Below are 23910 nucleotides of genomic sequence, written 5' to 3'. Positions count from 1 at the left end.
CTATGATTTATGTCAAAGAGTTTTCTATGTTTTCCCCTAAGAGTTTTATAGTATCCAGCCTTACATTTAGGTCTTTAATCCATTTTGAGTTTATTTTTGTGTGTGGTGTTAGGGAGTATTCTAATTTCATTCTTTTACATGGAGCTGTCCAGTTTTCCCAGGACAACTTATTGAAGAAACTGTCTTTTCTCCACTGTATATTCTTGCCCCCTTTGTCATAGATTAGGTGACCATGGGTGCTTGGTTTTATCTCTGGACTTTCTATCCTGTTCCATTGATCTATATTTCTGTTTTGTGCCAGTTATCATACTGCTTTGATGACTGTAGCTTTGTAGTATAGTCTGAAGTCATGGAGCCTGATTCCTCCAGCTCCGTTCTTCTTTCTCAGGATTGCTTTGGCTCTTGTGGTCTTTATGTTTCCATACAAATTGTAAAATGTTTTGTTCTAATTCTGTGAAAAATGCCATTGGTAATTTGATAAGGATTGCACTGAATCTGTAGATTGCTTTGGGTAGTGTAGTAATTTTCACAATATTGTTTCTTCCAATCTGAGAACATGTTATATCTCTCCATCTGTTTGTGTCATCTTTGATTTCTTTCATTAGTATCTTATAGTTTTCTGAGTACAGGTCTTTTACCTCCTTAGGTAGGTTTATTCCTAGGTATTTTATTCTTTTTGATGTGATAGTAAATGGGATTATTTCCTTGATTTCTCTTTCTGATCTTTCATTGTTAGTGCATAGGAATGCAAGAGATTTCTGTGCATTAATTTTGTCTCCTGCAACTTTACCAGATTCCTTGATGAGCTCTAGTAGTTTTCTGGTAACATCTTTAGGGTTTTCTATGTATAGTATCAACGTCATCTGCAAACAGTGACAGTTTTACTTCTTCTTTTCCAATTTGGATTCCTTTTATTTCTTTTTCTTCTCTGATTGCCATGGCTAGGACTTCCAAAACTATGTTGAATAATAGTGGTGACAGTGACATCCTTGTCTTGTTCCTGATCTTAGAAGAAATGCTTTCAGTGTTTCACCATTGAGAATGATGTTTGCTGTGTGTATGTCATATATGGCCTTTATTATGTTGAGGTAGGTTCCCTCTATGCTCACTTTCTGGAGAGTTTTTATCATAAGTGGGTGTTGAATTTTGTCAAAAACTTTTTCTGCACCTATTGAGATATTATATCATTTTTATTCTTCAATTTATTGATGTCGTGTCTCACACTGATTGATTTGCAAATATTGAAGAATCCTTGCATCCCTGGGATAAATCCCACTTACTTGATCATGGTGTGTGATCCTTTTAATGTGTTGTTGGATTCAGTATGCTAGTATTTTGTTGAGGATTTTTGCATCTATATATGTTCATCAGTGATATTGGCTTGTCATTTTCTTTTTTGTGATATCTTTATCTGGTTTTGGTGTCAGCGTGATGATGGTGTCATAGAATGAGCTTGGGAGTGTTCTTTCCTCTGTAATTTTTTGGAAGAGTTTCAGAAGGATAGGTGTTAACTCTTCTCTAAATATTTGATAGAATTTGCCTGTGAATCCATCTGGTCCTGGACTTGTGCTTGGTCTATTCATATTTTCTATTTCTTCCTGGTTCAGTCTTGGAAGGTTGTACCTTTCTAAGAATTTGTCCATTTCTTCTAGGTTGTCCATTTTACTGGCGTATAGTTGCTTGTAGTAGTCTCCTATGATTTCTTATCTTTTAAATCTTTTTTTTAACTTGCCATTATACTATTATTTCTCCTTTTCCTTTTTTTTTTATAATGCATTTATTTTGTTTATGTCCTTCATGTCTTTGGTTGTATTTTTAGTCCTTTTAAAATCTTAAATTATATGTTTAGTTTATCGTTTTTCCCTCATTTTAAATAAGAAAAAAATCTTGACAGTATTTAAGTAATTTGAATTTTCTAATTTTTAAAATAGACTTCTCATTGTGATTAGAGAACAAAATATATATACTTTTATATTTTGAAACTTTCTATGGCTAAGTATATGGTAAATATTTGTCAGCATTCCATGATTATCTGAAAAGATAATCCTTGTTATCTCAATTAATACAATTTATACCTCCTTATTAATTATATTAAAGGTCTCTCCTTTTGCAGAATTTTTATCTACCATATACTAATAATTGAATGCTTAATCATCTCCTATATCTGTGTGTCTATTTCTCCTTATACCTTTAATAATTTAATAATTTTTCATAAAATTATTATATATTTTAATAATTCTGTTTAATAATTTTTCAATTTTGTTTCTATGTGGTTTGAGAGCTTTTGTATTAATAACTATGTCTTTTATTATTTTATAATAATTGCATATATCTCTCTTATTACTCTTTCATTTGTATTAGACTTGTATCATATTAATATAGCCCTCCTGATTTATTTCTGATCATGTTTAATATAATTTTCCCATGCTTTTATTAGGAGGCATCTACTTTCCTTTATTCAATTGTGATTCTTGAAATTATACTTGTAAAAATTTTGCTTACTGATCTTACATAATACTTATTGCTTCATAATAGGAAGAAATAAAACATTTTCAAGAAATATTTTAGCACATTTGGCTTACCTCTACTTCTCACTTCACTCTAATATCTGAAAAAAACATTTCACTAAAAAATTTAACAAAAGCATACAGTAATTTGTGAGGGATGCTTATTCTTTCTTCTCAAGTTTCTTTCTATACCACCTGGTTATATATCTTGGAATATAAGAAAGGCTTTACACTGCCATTCTTATTTCTAAGATGTCATTTTTTTGTAAAACACATTAGTAATTTAATACTTGTTCTTTTGAAAACCAATTACATGTAGCCCAAAAAATAATGTATACTTGCTGATAATTGCCGATGTTGACCTATATATTTACATTGGACTTTCTTTAGTATCACCAATATCTGACTCTCAACCTTCTTCACACTTAAAATGTGAAGATTCTTTAGTCCATCAGCAGTTATGAATGGCATCAGAGTATCACACTACTTTCCTAATCCTAGTTCATGACATGGACCATTTTAGCATTTTTAGGACTGGCAATATGATTTCAAAGTACATTAAAAGACACTATTTTCTATTTTATCAAAATATTAATTTTGCATTTTTCTAAACAAAATCATATCTCTAGAAACCTACAACTGAAAATACTACTGGAAGCTTTTGATAGGTAGCTGTTCAGAGTCTGAAAATCCATTGGAGCCCATGAATAAGTCAAATCAATCTTCCCAAGATTTGAAAATTATCTTATATAATCCAAGAAATGCCATTTCAAACAATAGATATCAGATATTTAGGTCTTCTTCTCCAGTAGAGGAAAAAGATTCTGAGTTCAGCACAAGATTTCCTACCTTACCAACTATATTACCATCCTTTTTTAAAAAAATTATTTTTAACACAAAAAAATCAGGAGGCACTGTTATCCAGGTCACACTTATTTAAGGAACAATAGCTGTGTCACAACTTATCTTTTTAGCTGCTGTTGGGAAGGTTTCTTTTGCCATAAATTGGAAGATGTATCCCAATATCAGAAACATTAAATGTAAGAAACATAGTATCATGGACTAGAGAAAATGTGGCAATAATATATTTCAACTACCTAAATCTCAGCATGGCTTTATGGGCTTGGCTGGGTAGGTAACCACCCTTTACATTATTATGTCTATGCAGAAATATATTATGAACTCTAAATAACAGATTATAAATGATTTTTACCAAAAAATATGATTCCTTTATATTTAAAGCACCATTGTTATTTTTACACTAATATTTAAAACCCATGTTATATAAAGCCGAAAGTTGGGCCTCATTTTGTAGTACACTGTCTCTTAAACTAAGAAAAAAACCACTAAAGTTAGGTTGTATCTGTTCTTTCCTCAATTTAATAATTATACCTTTTTCTTGTCAGCTTCGTGGATCCCTTATTGCAATATGAAACTCAACTGAAGATAGTAGAGTTGTCCTTTAAAATGGCATTTGCTATACCAAGTCTTGACAAAGTGAAAGAAATTGGGAAGAATGAGGATGACCAAGAGGACCTGGAGGTAAGACTTGCTTCCTTTAGTCATAATGAGACATCATCATGCACCACAGCAATCCCACAGAAAGTCTGTCCAAATGTTGTAATCTTTGTTTTCCCCTTCATTCTTTTTAGATCTAATAGATAAACAGCATATTCTAGCACTAATCTCTGTCCCTGGACTCCTTGTGAATTCTATAACCCATGGGATTTAAAGGATTGTATAGGATCTATAGGAACAAATGGGTGAAGAGATTTTGGTTAATTTGTTTGACAAAAACAGCAAGTTTACTGGCAAGTGCTGCAAAGAAGGAAATAGGAACTAAGAAAAGCGGAGGTAGGAAGAATCCTGTAGTAAGATCAGCAACATCTGTGGTTTTTATTTCTCAGCATAGCTACACAGTTCACTTGCCCCGCAAGGTATTAAAGCAATTCATGGCATATTGTATTGAATGAGGTCTCATCTCCAGAGCTACCTCTCTCCTTTCTTACCTTCAGTTTATGGGGAGAACTCAGGACCCCAGGATGCAAAACTATAGGCGTTGGTAAAATTTTATCTAAGGCTGGCTGGCTGGTTGTGCATATTTCTTGTTTTTCAGAATTTATACCAAGCTATTTTAAACACATTTGAGGACACTCTTCTGATCTTAGTGGCTAAGGACCTCTACAAACTGCAAATCTTAAAGGTAAAGGGAAAATAAGTAGTCTCATTTTCTTGTCATAAATCTAAAGGGTATACTATATTTTACTTATTATTTGCCATACTTACATCTCCTTCAAGTATTTGGCAACTGAAAAATTTTCTTTACCTTTCAGAATGTGTCATTGTCTCCCAAATAAAATCACTTCCTTTTATTTGAATTACAGAGACACAATTTTAAGAACCCAATTTTGGGAGAATGGCAACAGACACTTAAGAAGCCAAAGGTTATGTAGCAATGTAAGAGTAAACACAATACGGGGTAGCAGAGCATAGGATGATTGGCCTAAACCACCTTCAGGTCCACCTAACAATGAGCCATATTTTGATAATATCTATATGCATGTTCTTCCATAACAACCCTGGGCTAGGGAATCCCATGAGCATCCTATCTTCATGGGCACCATAGTATCAAAGGAAGTTCTAATAACCATCCATAACCCTACTTTTCACATCCAAGATTTCACTGTGTTTTTAATGTGCCAGGCAGAGACAGAGACTGATCTGGACATTTTATGACCTTTAATTTTGCATTTTTAACATGATGGCATCAGGAGGAAGCTGTCTGAAAGTACTGAGAAACTAGATTTACTTACTGTACCATGAGAATCATGGGATTTGCAAATCATAAAATACATTCAAGGGAAGAAGCAGAACTGGTATATATGAAGATTAGGAGAAATGCGGGGGATAATAAAATATACTGAGGTAACTTGTGCCTAATTTTAGCCAAATATTTTCCATGCATTTAAAACATTTTAACCTCACAATCCTGTAAATTGGTTATTACCCCATTATTACAACCCTCTCCCCATGTGTGCTCTTTCTACCACCCTAGGCTGCTTATTGAGGATTTACTCTATGTCAGGCACTAAGCTGAATACTTAATATATGGGTTTTTTAATTTAATCCTTAAAATAACCCTACGAGAAAGTTAAAATTATTTCTCTCACTTGCAGATAAGGAAATGGAAGCAGAGAGAGGAGAAATAATATGTGTGCATCTAATGAGTAGAGGACCTACTCTAACTTGGGAGCCTGTTACTTAACCACCTTGTTCTTACACCTACCACATCTAGAAACTCCCCTGATCCTCAAAAAGAGCTGACCCTCACTCCTGGAAAAGGAATAGGCTGAGCCCCCTGAGATTTAGAGACTCTTCTGTCCTAGGAAACAAACTTCAGAACAGTTTTACACAATGGGAGCAAGAGAAGGGGATGAGATTTGGCCAACCACTGGCATAAATACTAAGGACTCCAACAATCTGTCTTAAGAAGTCTACTAATGGTGGTTAACATGTAAGGCATATGCAGTCTTCTTCCTTCCTCAAGGTTGTAAATATGTCCCTGCATCTGAGGATTTAGAACAAATAGGTAGAAGCTACAGCAAGACAGACCATATTTAGCAATGAATCAAAATTGGCAAGAACTTTCTCATCGAGCTGGCTCCAGGAATATACTCTAAACCATGAGTCAGAAAATATCTGGACGGTAAATTTACAGAGGCAATTCTGGGATAAAATGACATTTCAGGATCAAATAACATTTGATTCTTTTTTAAAACTGCAAATCAGATCCTATGGCTTTAAAAAAAGAGAGAATAAGTATTTTGAAAGAAAAAGAGAAGGAGAAGCAGCTGATGATAATCAGCCTCACAGCCTCCTGTTAAACTTTTCATGATGCCTGGCAAAGTGACTGTTATAGTGGATATTAGTAAATACTTGTCGGATGGAATTAAATAAAATAAAACCCAGGTGTAGCTATATGGCAGATGAAGTATTATACTAGACAGTAATATACCAGCTTATTGTCATACTTTTAAAATAAATATAGGATAGGTGTGAAACCATTGGGAGGACATGGGGAAACTTGTGACTTGGTGTAGGTGGTGATCAGAAGAAAGGGACCTGTGGAAATGGAAACACCATGGTTCTAGGATAGTTCTTGTGTTTTCAACAGGAAATGGCTGTGTGGATGAGAGAAGATAATTTGTACATGCAGGAGAGAGCCATGGTGATCATCAGCAGAGTGCTAAGCTTTGCATCCAGGAAAGCCAAGAAATATGTAAGTCACAGAGTAATCATGCCACTTGCTTCTGAAGACTGCATTTCCGCAGTGCTCCTTTCCAAGTCTTGGGTCTAGAGAGTGTTAGATGCCTGCTTTGTATTATCATACTAGTAGGTTGGGATCCTGGGAAAGGAATGAATATCCTACATGACTTTATGTTAGTTAGAGCAGAGTTTCTCAATTGATTAAGATGCCTCATGCTTTCCACAAACAGTATGAGTGTGTCAAAACCAGGCTTTTGCTGACTCTCTGGATTCTCCTCTTTGGACCACAATCAATGTTATTTGTAAACTTATAAATTCTTCCATCCTTACTTTCCTTCTTATTTCTCTTTTTCCTAGAATATTTTTAAACCACCATTTATTTTAAAGGTATAACAATTAATTCTTGAGTACTTTCATTGTAAAACATGCTAAAGACATAGCAGAAGTCCTTCTTTACTATCCTCTCCACCCCAGTCTCACCCCTAGCCACGTCTGTGTGATGTGTGTCCTGCCAAACAGCTACATACACATACAAATATACACGCACACGGATATACATAGCTTTGTTACTTAGTTTTTCTTTACTAAAGTTACATCATATTTACATATGGTTCTGCAATTTGATTTTTTCACTGAACAGTATGCCCAACAGATACTTTCATAGATTTGCTTCATTATTTTAACTACAGATTATATCTTAGAGTGTTGATGTATTATGATCTACTTAACTATTCTTCAGTTGATGAACATTGAGGTATATTGTGGGTTTTTCTACTTCAAACAATACAAAAATGGTCATCCTTTTGCATGTATGTGAGTATGTACTTAGAAATGCTATGAAAAATAATAGGCCAAAAAGTATGAATAGGTTAAAACTTAGTAATGCACAACTGTCCTTCATTCTGCATTCCTGTGAATATTAGAGTGCCCATTTCCTCAACCTTCACAAACACCTGGATATTATCAGACTTTTTAACTGTTGCCTTTCAGATGGAGAACAAATAGGTATCTCATAATTGCCAATATTTACTGAGGTTTTCTATATTTTGAATAACACTATTGCCTGCCTTCTAAGAAGCCTCAGACTATCTCTGAACATTTTTCTCTCTTATGGATACTGTGTTTTCAGTCTCTGTTCCATAACTCACCCTTCACTGTGATTTTTAAACATACTCTACTAACTGTATATCTGATTGCTTAAATCAGTTCAGGAGTTCAGTATGAAGGGGGTCAGAAACATGCATTTGTGACACTTTCTTCATGTATCCATTTCTAATACTTGTACAGTCTCTAGACATATTGAGACGAAAAGCCTAGTCAGCCTTATAACATAGTGGAATTTTATTATTTTATTTAAAATAAACTTTGGGAGATAAACCCATGCACTTATGGTCACCTAATCTATGACAAAGGAGGCCAGAATATACAATGGAGCAAAGATATCCTCTTCAATAAGTGGTTCTGGGAAAACTGGACAGCCACATGTAAAAGAATGAAATTAGAACACTCCTTAACACCACACACAAAAATAAACTCAAAATTGATTAAAGACCTAAATGTAAGGCCAGACACTATAAAACTCTTAGAGGAAAACATAGGCAGAACACTCTATGACATAAATCACAGCAAGATCCTTTTTGACCCACCTCCTAGAGTAATGAGAATAAAAACCAAAATAAACAAATGGGACCTAATTAAACCTAAAAGCTTTTGCACAGCAAAGGAAACCATAAACAAGATTAGAAGACAACCCACAGAATGGGAGAAAATATTTGCCAACGAAGCAACTGACCAAGGATTAATCTCCAAAATATACAAACAGCTCATGCAGCTCAATATCAAAAAAAACAAACAAACAACTCAATCAAAAAATGGGCAGAAGACATAAATAGACATTTCTCCAAAGAAGACATACAGATGGCCAACAAACACATGAAAAAATGCTCAACATCACTAATCACTAGAAAAATGCAGATCAAAACTACAATGAGGTGTCACCTCACACAGGTTACAATGGCCATGATCAAAAAAATCTAGAAACAATAAATGCTGGAGAGGGTGTGGAGAAAAGAGAAACCTCATGTATTGCTGGTGGGAATGTAAATTGATACAGCCACGATGGAGAACAATATGGAGATTCCTTAAAAAACTAAAAATAGAACTACCGTATGATCCAGCAATCCCACTACTGGGCATTTACCCAGAGAAAACCATAATTCAAAAAGACACATGCACCCCAATGTTCATTGCAGCACTATTTACAATAGCCAGGACATGGAAGCAACCTAAATGTCCATCAATGGAGGAATGGATAAAGAAGATGTGGTACACATATATAATGGAATGTTACTCAGCCATAAAAAGGATTGAATTTGTGTCATTTGCAGAGACATGGATGGACCTAGAGACTGTCATACAGAGTGAAGTAAGTCAGGAAGAGAAAAACAAATATCATATATTAACACATATATGTGGAATCTGAAAAAAAAATCTTATTTACAAAGCAGAAATAGAGACACAGACATAGACAACAAATGTATGGATTCCAAAGGAGAAAGGGGGGTGGGATGAATTGGGAGACTGGGATTGACATATATATACTATGTATACTATGTATAAAACACATAACTAATGAGAACCTACTACATAGCACAGGGAACTCTATTCAGTGCTCTGTAGTGACCTAAATGAGAAGGAAATCCAAAAAAGAGGGGATAATTGTATACATATAGCTGATTCACTTTGCTGTACAGTATAAACTAACACAATATTGTAAAACAACTATACTCCAATAAAAATTTTAAAAAAGAAAGTGAGAAAAAGCCAAAAACTAAATAAATAAAATAAGCTTTGGAACATAATACAATTTACTTACATGGGAAAATACAGTCCATGATGTTCTTTGCATCATGCTAATTCCCCATCTCAGTGTCCAAAAGAGAGACTGAGTGGCTTGTTTTAAATATTCTGATTCTTTGGCCTGGGAAGTCAGTCTCCCTCTATTTCTGAGATGGTTTGGAATGTCCATTCAAATGGACACAAAATTTTGCAAGTGAGGCTTGAGATTAAGTGTAGCTCAACACTCCAGTCTGTTTTCTGTATAGTTCCTAATATGCTTTATATATTCATCAAGTATTTGATGGAGATTATTCATGCTTCTCTTTGTACTTCAATACACATATATACTTTCTATTTATATATCTAGTGTATATTTATATACTAGATATATACTATACGTGTGTGTATATATATATATATATATATATATATATATATATATATATATTCTAGTGAGTTCTACTCAGGTAGCAGGTATGACATTTGGGGGTTTCATCTTCTGCTAACACCTCTACTCTCTTTCAATTAAAGTTGTAAAGTTCATTCTCCCCAGCACATAGCCCACATTTCAACTGTGAAACAATAAATGTGTAAATTCATATGTACAGCAGAAGGCTCTCATAAATTGTTGAGGGTTCCTGAGCTATAACAGACCTTTGAGAAGCCAAGTGGTTAACGTATTCCTCTGTTCTGCAATGCTTGCTGAATGCCACCAGGTGGAAGCACACCAGCATTTTCCAGAAGGTGGGAACTAAGCTAGTCTCAACCAGCTTATCACAGTCATGGAAGCATAAATCTTAACTAAGTTAATTTTCTCTTTAAAATAAGATAATTAAGATAATTATCTTATAAAGATAATTATCTTCTGAAGATAATTAAGTCAGTGAAATTAATGGAGATGGGGGAACAAATACATAAAACAATCAAAAATATTATTAATAAATTAAAAGCTAAACTACCCACAGGCAAGGTCTGTGTATCTCTATATCTGACACACTGTAAATAATAAATGAAGATTTGTTCTGCCATTCTCTATCTAAATGTAGCTACCTATTCTGTTCTCAGGTTCTGGCCTTTCATTGGATAAAAACTATTTTCTTCATAAATTACCCTAGCCTATGTCTTCCAGACTCTCAGAGGCCCTTGTCCTATTGAACAATAGTTTCATTTGTATTCTACCAGAATTTACAGTGGTATTCCTCTTATATGACCTGTGTGCCCATCAGGGTGAAGAAACTGCTACACTCAAAGAATATTTGTCCTTTCAATTAAACTGTTAATTTCCAAATGGGTGAAGAAATGTGAGCTAAACATGTCATATTATCTCATTAACAGATTTTTCCTAGGTTTGTTCCTTTGGCACATCAGCATTTGAAAGACAGGTGGAAGATTTCCAGTCAAAGCTAACAGATTGTCCACATGTCTATCTCCTCCCCCTCCACAAAATGATAGTAATAAAATTTGTTAAATGTTGCCATTGCAACAAAGAGAATTAGTAATGGGTTCTCAGTGGGCTAGTGATGTCAGCAAATTTCTGCATGACAGAATAGATAGAAGATGGTAACTGATAAAGTCTGGCAGGGGAAGCTGAAAGGCAGTGGCATGTGAACATTAGAATGGAGGACAGCTGAAAAGGGAGGGAGTATCCCTATGGAACCCTGAAGAGTCTGGAGCTATGGAAGCCCGAGTGATGATGAAGAGTGGGAGGCAAAGGAAAGCTGAAGACATACACATGCACTGAAAAGACTCATAGAAAGTTTATACAGAAGGATCTATAGTGCCTCCCATCCCCGTTTACACACACACACTCTATATTCCACAGGGACATGAGTCCATTGGTAGGTAAAATTTGAGGACATTTTTCTCAAAACAATTGTAAATTCCCTGAGACAATCATCTTAGTTCTGTTGTTTAGATACACTTCAGCATGACCCCAGCCTACCCACCCAACTACTCTAAAGCCAAGCCCACCAGTTGACAAGACTTGCTCACATACAAACTCCCACCAGTGGCATCACCTTCTTACATATGACTAGACAACCAAGAATTTGCCAGACATTTGAAAAAACCCTCCAAATACAAGAGATAGCCCCAGGTAAATAAAGAGAACAAAAATGATTATCAAAAATAGATAATTCTGAGTACAGATGAGAATTTAGTCTCAAAAGGAGTAGAGAGGACATATTTATATGCCAAAAGGAAATATAACTAAAAATGAGTATAGCCTATTCACTGATTCATCACAGCAGGAATAGATAGGCAATGTCCCAAAGTGACATTAGAACTGAAGCAGAAGTCCATTGTTTACAGATGTACAGTTGACTTCCAAAAGAAGCAGCTAAAAAACTTAGAAGTGGTTGCTTCTGGAATTTAGCACCTAAAACTGTCATAATTATTAAGATAAGGAACTGGAGAGGCCAGATGTACACAGAAGAAGGAATCCAGTAAGAAAGGGCCAGAAAACTAAGCAGGGCCAGAAAACTTAGACTTAGGAACAAATACAGAGAAGCTACTCTTCTCCAGGTCTTAACTCTTTCCTTCTTTCAGCACTTTAGATAGATTTTCTAAAAAAGCAGGACTATACTGTATTAATGTTCCCAAAGTCTTATGTTTGAGGGGGTGTGACTTGGTTGGCACACTTCTGAAGGGACTGTGCAGGGCATAATCAGTGTGCCCCATGGTTCACACAGCTTTATTCCTCTCTTGGCCTGTCCTAGGTCAGGTCTCCCCTCCTCCTCAAACATGCTATGCAATCTAGACATGGCCACACCTACTCTGCTAGAGACACACATCTAGACAGACCCCATCTGGCATCATTAGCAGCTTCCTTTACAAAGACACCTACTAAGAATTACACATCCACAAGTTCATGAGAAGGGATAATCAGAGAGAACGCTCAAGGCAAAAACTATAACACAATAAAACTTTAAAGCCAATCCTCTATAAATGGTCCCCAGGTTCAGCGAGCTAAGCTGTGAGAAGTACTCCCCTGGTTCTACGTACTTTTGCTATAAAGGTCTTTGCCATAGACATCTTTGTAGCATAACTAATTGGCCGTAAGGCAATTTTTTCATAAAAGATAAAATAACGAAAAATAAAAGGGGGACATTATAAAAGTCATAATGAAACATGAAAAATTAATAACAAAATTAAAAAGGCTTTCTTGAGAAATACAATTTAAATATTTACATACAATTTAAATATTTTTAAATTGTGTGTAAATTCGTGGCAATCCTGACAAATAACTGATTTTATTTTGTGGGCTGTACTTAAGCACTCGTCTTTGAAGTCTTTCATTCATAATATGTTTTTTGCTTTTTGATTCATCTCCTCATTCAGCATGATAGTTTTCTTTTTTGCTAAAATTTCTTCCTTCATTTCATCCTTCATTCCAAATACCAGGATGCATATTTCTAACTGAGCTTTGTATTGCGTTATAAAAACCTCTGCACTGCCTTTTGTTCCTGGCATCTTGCCACATGTCTGTTCATAGATGTTCCAAAGTTCTATGGGCAATGTGGGTTCAACTCTGCACCTCTGAGACCCTTAGCCTCTTTCTCCTCCAATGTAGTGTGCTTCAAAATAAGAAACCAACTCTTGGGGCAAATCATTGTCATCTCTCAGCTCAATAAAGCCAACAATAAAATGGCTAACTGAAAGAAAGTCTAACTCATTTCAACCAGTTGAAACCAAAGTGTCAAACCAAACAGTCTACTGGTTATTTTATCTTTCACAGCAAAATTGCCTTACAGACAATTAGTCATGTATTAAAAGGGTTTGCAGCAAAAATGCTCATGGCAAAGATGTTTATGGCAGAGAAGCTTGTGGCAAAATACAGGACACATACTCATACTCCTCCATCATGCCCAACAGAGAAACAGAACACTTTCCCCTTTTTTCTTAAACCCATAATGCAAAGGTGGTTCTTAAAATCTTGCCATTTGATAGAAAAAGAAATTTGGAATGCAAACCAGAAGAAGAGAATAGCCAGGGGAAAATAAAATACTTCTTCCTAGGGCCTAGAATAAATAGCAACCTCTACTGTCTGCTTCTAGATTCTTCTAAGTCATAGGACTCCTAAAATAGGGGGAGCTGCAGGTACCCTTACAAAGAAATATAGGCAGAAAGAATCCAAGGAAGACATCCACAGAAGCAGATTATCTTCCCTTCGTCTACTAAGACCATCACTCTCAACATCCTAATTCAGTCATATCCTTGGCCCATGACCTAGGTCACCTCACATTCTTCTTCAGGAATGATTCTGTGTGTGTGTGTGTGTAAGACTGAGACAGGCAGACAGACAGAGAGACATGAGTGGGTCAAGCAACAAGAAAGGCAAGGATAAGAGTATATAAGAGTAATACAAGGAAGGAGAAACAGGTTTTGGGATCTCCCTGGAAGGCTGACTTGAACTCTAACTTTTACCACCAAAGCATCTATTTAGGAAAACTAATCATTTGTCTTAGAGATAAGAAGATTCTGCAGGCCTACTAGTTTAGCAAACCTACATGTGGGAAGAGTCCTTTTTGTTTAAAGAAAATTGGTAATAATTCTCATACCTTCACAAAAGCAAAATGTCTCTTCCATCTCTCCTTTCTTCTTTTATGTGTCTACTCCTCTCTCTATTTGCATTTGATATGGCTAAACAAATCAGTCAAGGTAAAAACCTAAATATTTGAGAAGCCTATGTGTCAAGGAAGTTGTGTGTGTGTAGGGGGGGAATATATAAATGTTCTGGCAGTAGGTTTGATACCAGAAGCAAATGTTTTGAGTTTTTTTAAAAATTAATTTCGCTGGGAAGAATCAGAGCAATTCTCGGAAGAAAAGTTTTCTTCAGTGACTTACAGAGTCATCTAAAGTGTTTCATACATGGAGAAGGAAGCATGAAAGTTTTTGGATATTGACTCCCCCACCCCAGTATCCTAAGAATTTGATACCTACAAATAGCTACCTAAAATATAGACTAGAAACTAACATTAGTTGAGTCTCTATTATTGCCAAGCACTTTGCTAGGAACTTTCTTTTTTGTCATAAATGTTACCCCCTTAGTTCCTACAATAACTGTTACAAGGTAACATTTGTTATATGCATTTCATAGATGAGAAAATTGAGGCTCAGTAACACAGTGAGGTTTTTAATACAGATTTTGTGAACTCTGAAGCTCAATTCTAACCGTAGTCTGATATATATATCAGACATAAACATTTAATGTTGACCATGCATAGCAAGTACATTTTTCTACTTTGTTTTTTCACTAGACTAGTGTTGATGTTCCATGTTTGGGTGCCCTGGCAGCAGAACTGTCTCTTTTGTGTTGCCATGCTGATCCCTCGATCACACAACAAGCATCCTTGGGAATGTATCACCTCCTCTGCATTGCGAAGTGTCAGAATGGTAAGAAAGATTCATTTTTTCTAAGGGTTACTAATAATCTGTTCCTAATATTATACTTGTGGGTACCAAGGGGGCTCTATGTCTGTAGATTTCAAAATCCTGCCTCAAGATCTATAGCTTCACTTTTTTAAAAATATTTTTAAATCTATTTTATAATTATTTTTATAATGTTATAGTTGGTTCTTCAATGTCTATAACATACTATACTTAGATTAGTGTTGGGTGTTAATGGTGGGAACAGGAATGCTGGGTGGAGGCAGGGAAGAGAGGAAGAAAAATTACCAATGGGACTTTTAAAAAAGAGGCATACTTTTTCTCTGTAATGGAGTATCAAATAGAATACTCAGATTCTTGCTTCAATGGTGGGGAAAAATTAGCCCAAGACCTACATAAATGCTGCTCTGGTCTGCCTAACAAAGCATAAGAACAAGACCTTATGGTATCAAACTATTTCCAAATACTTTAACAGAGAATAGATAAACTGTCCCATAATAAACAACTATTTAAAGATTATATATACTAATTGTTCTCAAGTCATTGGACATCAGATAACAAAGAACAATGATTCCTAATGAGATGGGAACAAATGAACAAATAAGGCAGAGTCTACAATTGACTGAGCTTACAACCTAGAGTAAGTTTCTAGGCTGCAGCTCAGAAAGGAGTAACCCAAGAGTCTCACCAAGTTGAAGAGACAGAATTGGGAATCCCGATAGATCAAGATATTTAGAGTTCACAGGGCAAAGAGCCAGAAAGAAGTGCACAAAGAGAGAGCTCCAGAGACGTGCAGAGAGCCCTTTAACTATTTGGCTATGTAAGGATCAGAGGAGTTTCCTCACACATGTGAGGAAACTACCTGAGGCTTGAGGGGGAGAGGGTGGGGGTAACACCCAAAATGGTTAAGGATCCACTGAATCCCGAAAGACTGGAAATGGTGCCTATGCCTATAAGCTAGGATTTAAAATTTCATAATTCATAAGTAATGAAGCAGAGTACAAAGAGATTTTGTCTCATCAAGAGGAAAAAATTATCCCTGAATTTTTTTTTTTATGCGGTATGCGGGTTTCTCACTGCTGTGGCCTCCTCTCCTGTTGCGGAGCACAGGCTCCGGATGCACAGGCTCAGTGGCCATGGCTCACGGGCCCAGCCACTCTGCGGCATGTGGGATCCTCCTGGACCGGGGCACAAACCCGTGTCCCCTGCATCGGCAGGCGGACTCTCAACCACTGCGCCACCGGGGAAGCCCCTCCCTGAATTATTTTAGTGTCACTTAACAAAAGTTAAAAACAAGACCTAAAATCATCAACTGATCTCCAAATACTTTAATTGTTTATCAGAAAAAGCTCAAGCTTACTTCTAGGAATACAAAAATTCCATCACTTAACAAGTCAAAATGAACAGTTTGGACAAGTTAAAATGAACAATGTCTGACATGCAATAAAAAATTACTAGCCATGCAAAGAAACAAAATACAACCCACAATAAAAAGTAAAGTGAATAAAAACTGACCGAGAAATAACAAAGACGATAGAATTAGTAGAGACATTAAAATAATTATTATAACATATTCCATTTATTTAAGGAGTTAGAGGAAAAAGATGAACATGTTAATGAGAGACAAAGAAAAGTCTCTAAAAGACCCAAATTGAACCTCAGGAGATGAAAACTACAATATCTGAGCTGAAAAACACTCTGGCAGGGATTAACGGTATAATCTTTTTTATTGAGGTATAGTTGATTTACAATATACACAATATACATTTACAATAGGTGTACAGCATAATGATTCAGTATTTATACAGATTTTACTCCATTAAAAGTTATTACAAGATAATGGCTATAATTCCTTGTGCTATTAATATTTCCTTTTTGCTTATCTCTTTTATACATAGTAGTTTGTATCTCTTAATCCCATATGCCTAATTTGCCCATCCCCTCTTCCTTCTCCACTTTGGTAACCACTAGTTTGTTTTCTATATCTGTGAGTCTGTTTCCATTTTGCATATAAATTCATTTGCACTTTTTTATTTTTTAGATTCCACATATAAGTGATATCATATGGTATTTGTCTTTCTCTGTCTGTCTGACTTATTTCATTAAGCATAATATTCTCTAGGTCCATCCATGTTGCTGAAAATGGCAGAATTTCATTCTTTTTTATGGATGAGTTTTATATATCTATATAGATAGATGATAGATAGATAGATAGATAGATAGAAGATATATCACATCTTCTTTATACATTCAACTGTTTATGGGCACTTGGGTTGCTTCCATTTCTTGGCTATTGTAAACAGTGTTGCTATAAACATAGGAATGCATGTACTTTTTCAAATTAGTGTTTTCATTTTTTCTTCATTTTATTTTACTGGATATATACCCAGGAGTGGAATTGCTAGATCATATGGTAGTTCTATTTTTAGCTTTTTGAGGAACCTCCATAGTGTTTTCCATAGTGGATGCACCAATTTACATTCGCACCAGCACTATACAAAGGTTTCCTTTTCTCCATACTCTCTCCAACATTTGTTATTTGTGGACATTTTCATGATAACCATTCTGACAGGTGTGAGGTGATATCTTATTGTTGTTTTGACTTGCATTTCTCTAATAATTAGTGATGCTGAGAATCTTTTCATGTGTAACAGTGTAATCGTAAAAGGAGCTGGGGCTGGGAGGGGGGAACATTTCATTCAGAGTAAAGGTAAGGTAAGGATTATAGCAAATTTCTCATGAGACAATGCAAGCTATAGGCAATGAAGCAACCTCATAATGTGCTGAAAGAAAAAGCTGTCAACCTAGAATTCTTTAACCAGCAAAAGTGGTGCTCTTTTAAAAGCAAAAGTGAAATAAAGTCTTTTTAGGTATACAAGAGCTGGTAGAATTTATCACTAGCATATCTGCAGTATGAAAAATATTTTAGGAAATTATTCAAGAAAAAAATGATGTCAGATGAAAATCTAGGTCTTCATAAAGGAATAAGGGGCATTGGATTGCAACTATGAAGGAAAATATTAAAATTTTCTTCCCTACTTTTTAAATCTCTTTAAATGAGAATCAACTATTTAAAGCAAACAAACAAACAAACAAAAACAATGTAAGAGCTAAATATGTGACAACAATATCACAGAGGCTTGAAAGAGCGTGAAATATCAGGCTCTTATACATAAATTCATAAAATATCACTTCAAAGTAAACTATGATAAGTTAAAGATGTATAATATAAATCCTAAAGGAACTACTTAGCTAATATAATGAAGAGTTTTATATAATAAGCCAAAATGGAGATAAAATAGAATCATGGGCTTCCCTGGTGGCGCAGTGGTTGAGAGTCCGCCTGCTGGTGCAGGGGACACAGGTTCGTGCCCCGGTCCGGGAAGATCCCACATGCCGCGGGGAGGCTGGGCCCGTGAGCCATGGCCGCTGAGCCTGCGCGTCCGGAGCCTGTGCTCCACAACGGGAGAGGCCACAACAGTGAGAGGCCCACGTACCGCAAAAAAAAAAAAAAAAAAAATAGAATCATAAAAAATACTTAATTAAAAAAAAGAAGAAAAATAGAAAGAAAAACAGATGGAAATATGGAAAGCAAAAAGTAAAATGAAGACTTAAATCCACTCATAATATATATAAATGCTCTAAATATCTCCAATGAAAAGGCAGAGATTACCACACTGGATAAAGGGCAAGACTCGACTATATGCTGCCTATGAGAAATCTACCCTAAATGTAAAGACACAAATAGAATACAAGTTAAAAGTTGGAAAATGATATAACATGCTAACACTAGTCAAAAGAAAATTGAAATGACTATATCAATATAAAAAAATACACACATTTCAGAGCAAAGAATGTTTCCAGGGAAAACGAGGGTCATTTCATAATGATAAAGGGGTCAATTAATTAAGAAGACATAATCCAAAACACTTATGTACTTGAAAACGAAACATATTAAAATAATCAAAATACATTAAACAAAAGCTGATAGGACTACTATGAGAAATAGATCTACAATTACAATCAGAGAATTCAATACCAGCAATCCCACTCCTGGGCATATATCCAAAGAAAACCATAATTCACAAACATACCTGTACCCCAATGTTCTTTGCAGCACTGTTTACAATAGCCAGGACATGGAAGCAACCTAAATGTCCATCAACAGATGAATGGATAAAGAAGACGTGGTACATATATACAATGGAATATCGTCCATTAAAAAGAATGAAATAATGCCATTTGCAGCAACATGGATGGACATAGAGATTGTCATACTAAGTGAACTAAGACAGAGAAAGACAAATATCATATGATATCACTTGTATGCAGAATCTAAGAAAAAAATGATACATAAATGAACTTATTTACAAAACAGAAACAGATTCACAGACTTAGAGAATAAACTTATGGTTACCAGTGGGGAAGGGTGGGGAGGAAGGATAGATTGGGAGTTCGGGATTGACATATACACATCGCTATATTTAAAATAGTCAACAAGGACCTACTGCATAGCACAGGGAACTCTGCTCAATATTCTGGAATAAACTAAATGGGAAAAGAACTTGAAAAAGAATAGATACTTGTATATGTATAACTGAATCACTTTCCTGTACACCTGAAACTAACAAAAGATTGTAAATCAACTATACACCAATGTAAAATAAAAATTTTTTAGATTTTAAACAAGTTAAAAATAAATAAATAATTAGAAGTGGGGAAAGGATTTATTCAAGTTAAACTTTTATCAACCTTTTAATAAATGGAAACTCGAGATAAATTTTTAAATTTTAAAAGAAAGAAAGATATCTGAAAATTCAATATATTTGGAAGCTAGATAACCTGTTTCTAAATAATAAATGTGTCAAAAAAAAGAAATAAGGGAAATTTAAAGCATTTTGAACTAAATGAAAATGGAAATATAAAATTTCAAAATTTATGGAATACAGCTAAACAAGATCCCAGAAGGGAAATTCTTAGCACCATATGCCTACATTAGAATAGAGAAAAGTTCTTAAATCAATGACCTTAGCTTCTGCCTTAAGAAAACAGAGAAAGAAGAGCAAATAAAACCAGAAGTAACAAGATGAGAGGAAATAATAAAGACCAGAACAAAAACCAATAAAACTAGAAAGCAGAAAAACCTCAAGGGAAAGCAATGAAGCCAAAAGCAAATTCTCTGAGAAGATCAGGGGAGAAATAAGAGAAGAGACACAAATTACCAATATAAGGAATGAGAGAAATAATATCACTAAAGATTCTATGGGTATTAACAGAATAAAAAGTGACATTATGAACAACTTTAGGCCAATAGATTTGACAACTTAAACAGACAAATTTATTGAAAGACACAAATTACCAAAGCTCACTCAAGAAGAAATTGATAATCTGAATATTCTGTATCTAGCAAAGAAGTTGAGTTTGTAGTTTAAATATTCTGCAAAGAAAAGTCCAGATCCACAGAGAAAACTCCAGACTGAAACGATCTATCAAACATTTAAGAAAGAAATTATACTAATTCTATACAAATTCTTCCAGAAATGTGAGGATAAGGGAATACTTGCCAACTCATTCTATGAGACTGGCATTATTCCAACACCAAAATCACACAAAGACATTACAAGAAAAATAAAAACAAAAAACTACAGACCAATGTCCCTCAAGAACACTGATGAAAAAATTTAATCAAGCTTAGCAAATCAAATAGTACACTAAATAAAAAGAATAATATACCATGGCTATGTGGAATTTATGCAGAAGTGCAATGTCAATTTAACCTTTTGAAAATCAACCAATGTAACATACCACATCAACAGATGAAAAAAATAACCATATGATTATTTCAGTAGATACAGAAAAAGTACTTGACAAAATTCAACATCCATTCCTAATAAAAACTCTCAGAAAATGAGGAGTAGAAAGGAAACTTCCTCTACCTGCTAAAGTACATCTATGAAAAATCTACACCTAACATCATACTTAATGGTGAAATACTGAATGATTTCTCCAAAAGACCAGGAAAAAGACAAGGATGTGCACTGTCATTAGTTCTGTTCAACATTGCTTTGGATAGAATAAAGAGTCCAGAAATAGATCCACACATGTATGGTCAACTGATTTTTGACAAAGGTTCAAAGGCAATTCAGTGGAGAAGGGATAAACTTCAATAAACATTGTTGGAAAAATTGGTGATTTATATTCAAAAAAAGAACTTTCATATATATCTCATAAATGCATAAAAGCTCATTCAAATTGGATCATAGGACTACACGTAAAACCTAAAACTATGAAACTAGAAAAAATCTTTGTACCTTGGATTAGGCAAAGATTTCTTAAATATAACAACAAAAGCATGACACATAAATGAAAAATAAATGATAAATTAAGTACCTCTGCTCTTTGAAAGACACTTAAGAGATAAGCCACAGTGAGAAAATATTTGCAAATTACATATCTGATAGAAGAATTGTATTCATAATTTTAAAGGAACTCTCAAAACTCAGTAAAAAAAAAAAAAAAAAAAAAAAGCAAGCAACCAAATTAAAAATATAATAGTAGGAGACTTCCGGGGAAGATGGCGGAAGAGTAAGACGTGGAGATCACCTTCCTCCACAGAGATACACCAGAAATACAGCTACACGTGGAACAACTCCTACAGAACACCTACTGTACGCTGGCAGAAGACCTCAGACCTCCCAAAAGGCAAGAAACTCCCCACGTACCTGGGTAGGGCAAAGCAGAGAGATTCCCGCACAGAGGATAGCTGCCAACTGGCACTCACCAGCCCGAGAGGCTTGTCTGCTCGCCCGCCGGGGCGGGCGGTGCTGGGAGCTGTGGCTCGGGCTTCAGTCGGAGCGCAGGGAGAGGACTGGGGTTGGCGGCGTGAACACAGCCTGAAGGGGCTAATGCGCCACAGCTAGCTGGGAGGGAGTCCGGGAAAAAGTTTGGACCTGCGGAAGAGGCAAGAGACTTTTTCTTCCCTCTTTGTTTCCTGGTGCGTGAGGAGAGGGGATTAAGAGCGCTGCTTAGAAAGATAGATCAATGGAACAGGATAGAAAGCCCAGACATAAACCCACGCACATATGGTCAACTTATCTTTGATAAAGGAGGCAGGAATGTACAGTGGAGAAAGGACAGCCTCTTCAATAAGTGGTGCTGGGAAAACTGGACAGGTACATGTAAAAGTATGAGATTAGATCACTCCCTAATACCATACACAAAAATAAGCTCAAAATGGATTAAAGACCTAAATGTAAGGCCAGAAACTATCAAACTCTTAGAGGAAAACATAGGCAGAACACTCTATGACATAAATCACAGCAAGATCCCTTTGGACCCACCTCCTAGAGAAATGGAAATAAAAACAAAGATAAACAAATGGGACCTAATGAAACTTCAAAGCTTTTGCACAGCAAAGGAAACCATAAACAAGACCAAAAGACAACCCTCAGAATGGGAGAAAATATTTGCAAATGAAGCAACTGACAAAGGATTAATCTCCAAAATTTATAAGCAGCTCATGCAGCTCAATAGCAAAAAAACAAACAACCCAATCCAAAAATGGGCAGAAGACTTAAATAGGCATTTCTCCAAAGAAGATATACAGACTGCCAACAAACACATGAAAGAATGCTCAACATCATTAATCATTAGAGAAATGCAAATCAAAACTACAATGAGATATCATCTCACACCAGTCAGAATGGCCATCATCAAGAAATCTAGAAACAATAAATGCTGGAGAGGGTGTGGAGAAAAGGGAACACTCTTGCACTGCTGGTGCGAATGTGAATTGGTACAGCCACTATGGAGAACGGTATGGAGGTTCCTTAAAAAACTACAAATAGAACTACCATATGACCCAGCAATCCCACTACTAGGCATATACCCTGAGAAAACCATAATTCAAAAAGAGACATGTACCAAAATGTTCATTGCAGCTCTATTCACAATAGCCCAGAGATGGAAACAACCTAAGTGTCCATCATCGGATGAATGGATAAAGAAGATGTGGCACATATATACAATGGAATATTACTCAGCCATAAAAAGAAACGAAACTGAGCTATTTGTAATGAGGTGGATAGACCTAGAGTCTGTCATACAGAGTGAAGTAACTCAGAAAGAAAAAGACAAGTACCGTATGCTAACACATATATATGGAATTTAAGGAAAAAAATGTCATGAAGAACCTAGGGGTAAAACAGGAATAAAGACACAGACCTACTAGAGAATGGACTTGAGTTTATGGGGAGGGGGAAGGGTAAGCTGTGACAAAGCGAAAGAGAGGCATGGACATATATACTGTACCAAACGTAAGGTAGATAGATAGTGGGAAGCAGCGCATAGCACAGGGAGATCAGCTTGGTGCTTTGTGACCGCCTGGAGGGGTGGGATAGGGAGGGTGGGAGGGAGGGAGATGCAAGAGGGAAGGGATGGAGGAACAGATGTATATGTATGACTGATTCACTTTGTTATAAAGCAGAAACTAATAAAAAATAAATAAATAAATAAATAAATAAATAAAAATAAAAATATAATTGTAGATTTGAGTAGTCAATTCACTAAAGAAGCACAGATTGCAAGGATGCACATCAAAGGATGATCAATACACAGTCATAAAAGAAAGGTAAATTAAAACTGCAGTGAGACACCACTGCACTCCAGTTAAAATGTCTAAAATTGAAAAGACTGACCATACAATGCATTATTAAAGGTGTGAAGCAACTGGAACTCTCATACATTGCTAGAGGGAATGTGAAGTGATACAACAGCTTTGGAAGATAATTTGGCAGTATCCTAAAAAGTCAGACACACATCTACCATATGATCCAGTCATTCCACAGCTTAGTGTTTACCTAAGAGAAATGAAAGCAAATATCCGTTCAAAGACTTGTACATGAATGTTGAT

General features: G+C 35.5%; 1 protein-coding gene across 1 annotated transcript in view; it reads left to right on the top strand.

Annotated features, from left to right (window-relative positions):
* Positions 1–23910, top strand: part of MROH9 (maestro heat like repeat family member 9) — a gene marked incomplete at both ends in the record, with an annotated part of 69309 nt that overhangs the window by 3138 nt on the left and 42261 nt on the right. The window contains 2 exons of the mRNA XM_079723824.1: positions 3914–4049; positions 14870–15005. Of these exons, the coding sequence (XP_079579950.1) occupies positions 3914–4049; positions 14870–15005 (272 nt within the window). The remainder of the gene's footprint in view (positions 1–3913; positions 4050–14869; positions 15006–23910) is intronic.

The sequence above is a fragment of the Hyperoodon ampullatus genome, assembly GCF_949752795.1.
Source record: "Hyperoodon ampullatus genome assembly, chromosome: 2".
NCBI lineage: Eukaryota > Metazoa > Chordata > Mammalia > Artiodactyla > Ziphiidae > Hyperoodon > Hyperoodon ampullatus.
Note: the sequence above shows the minus strand (reverse complement) of the source record. Positions and strands in the feature narration are given on the sequence as shown.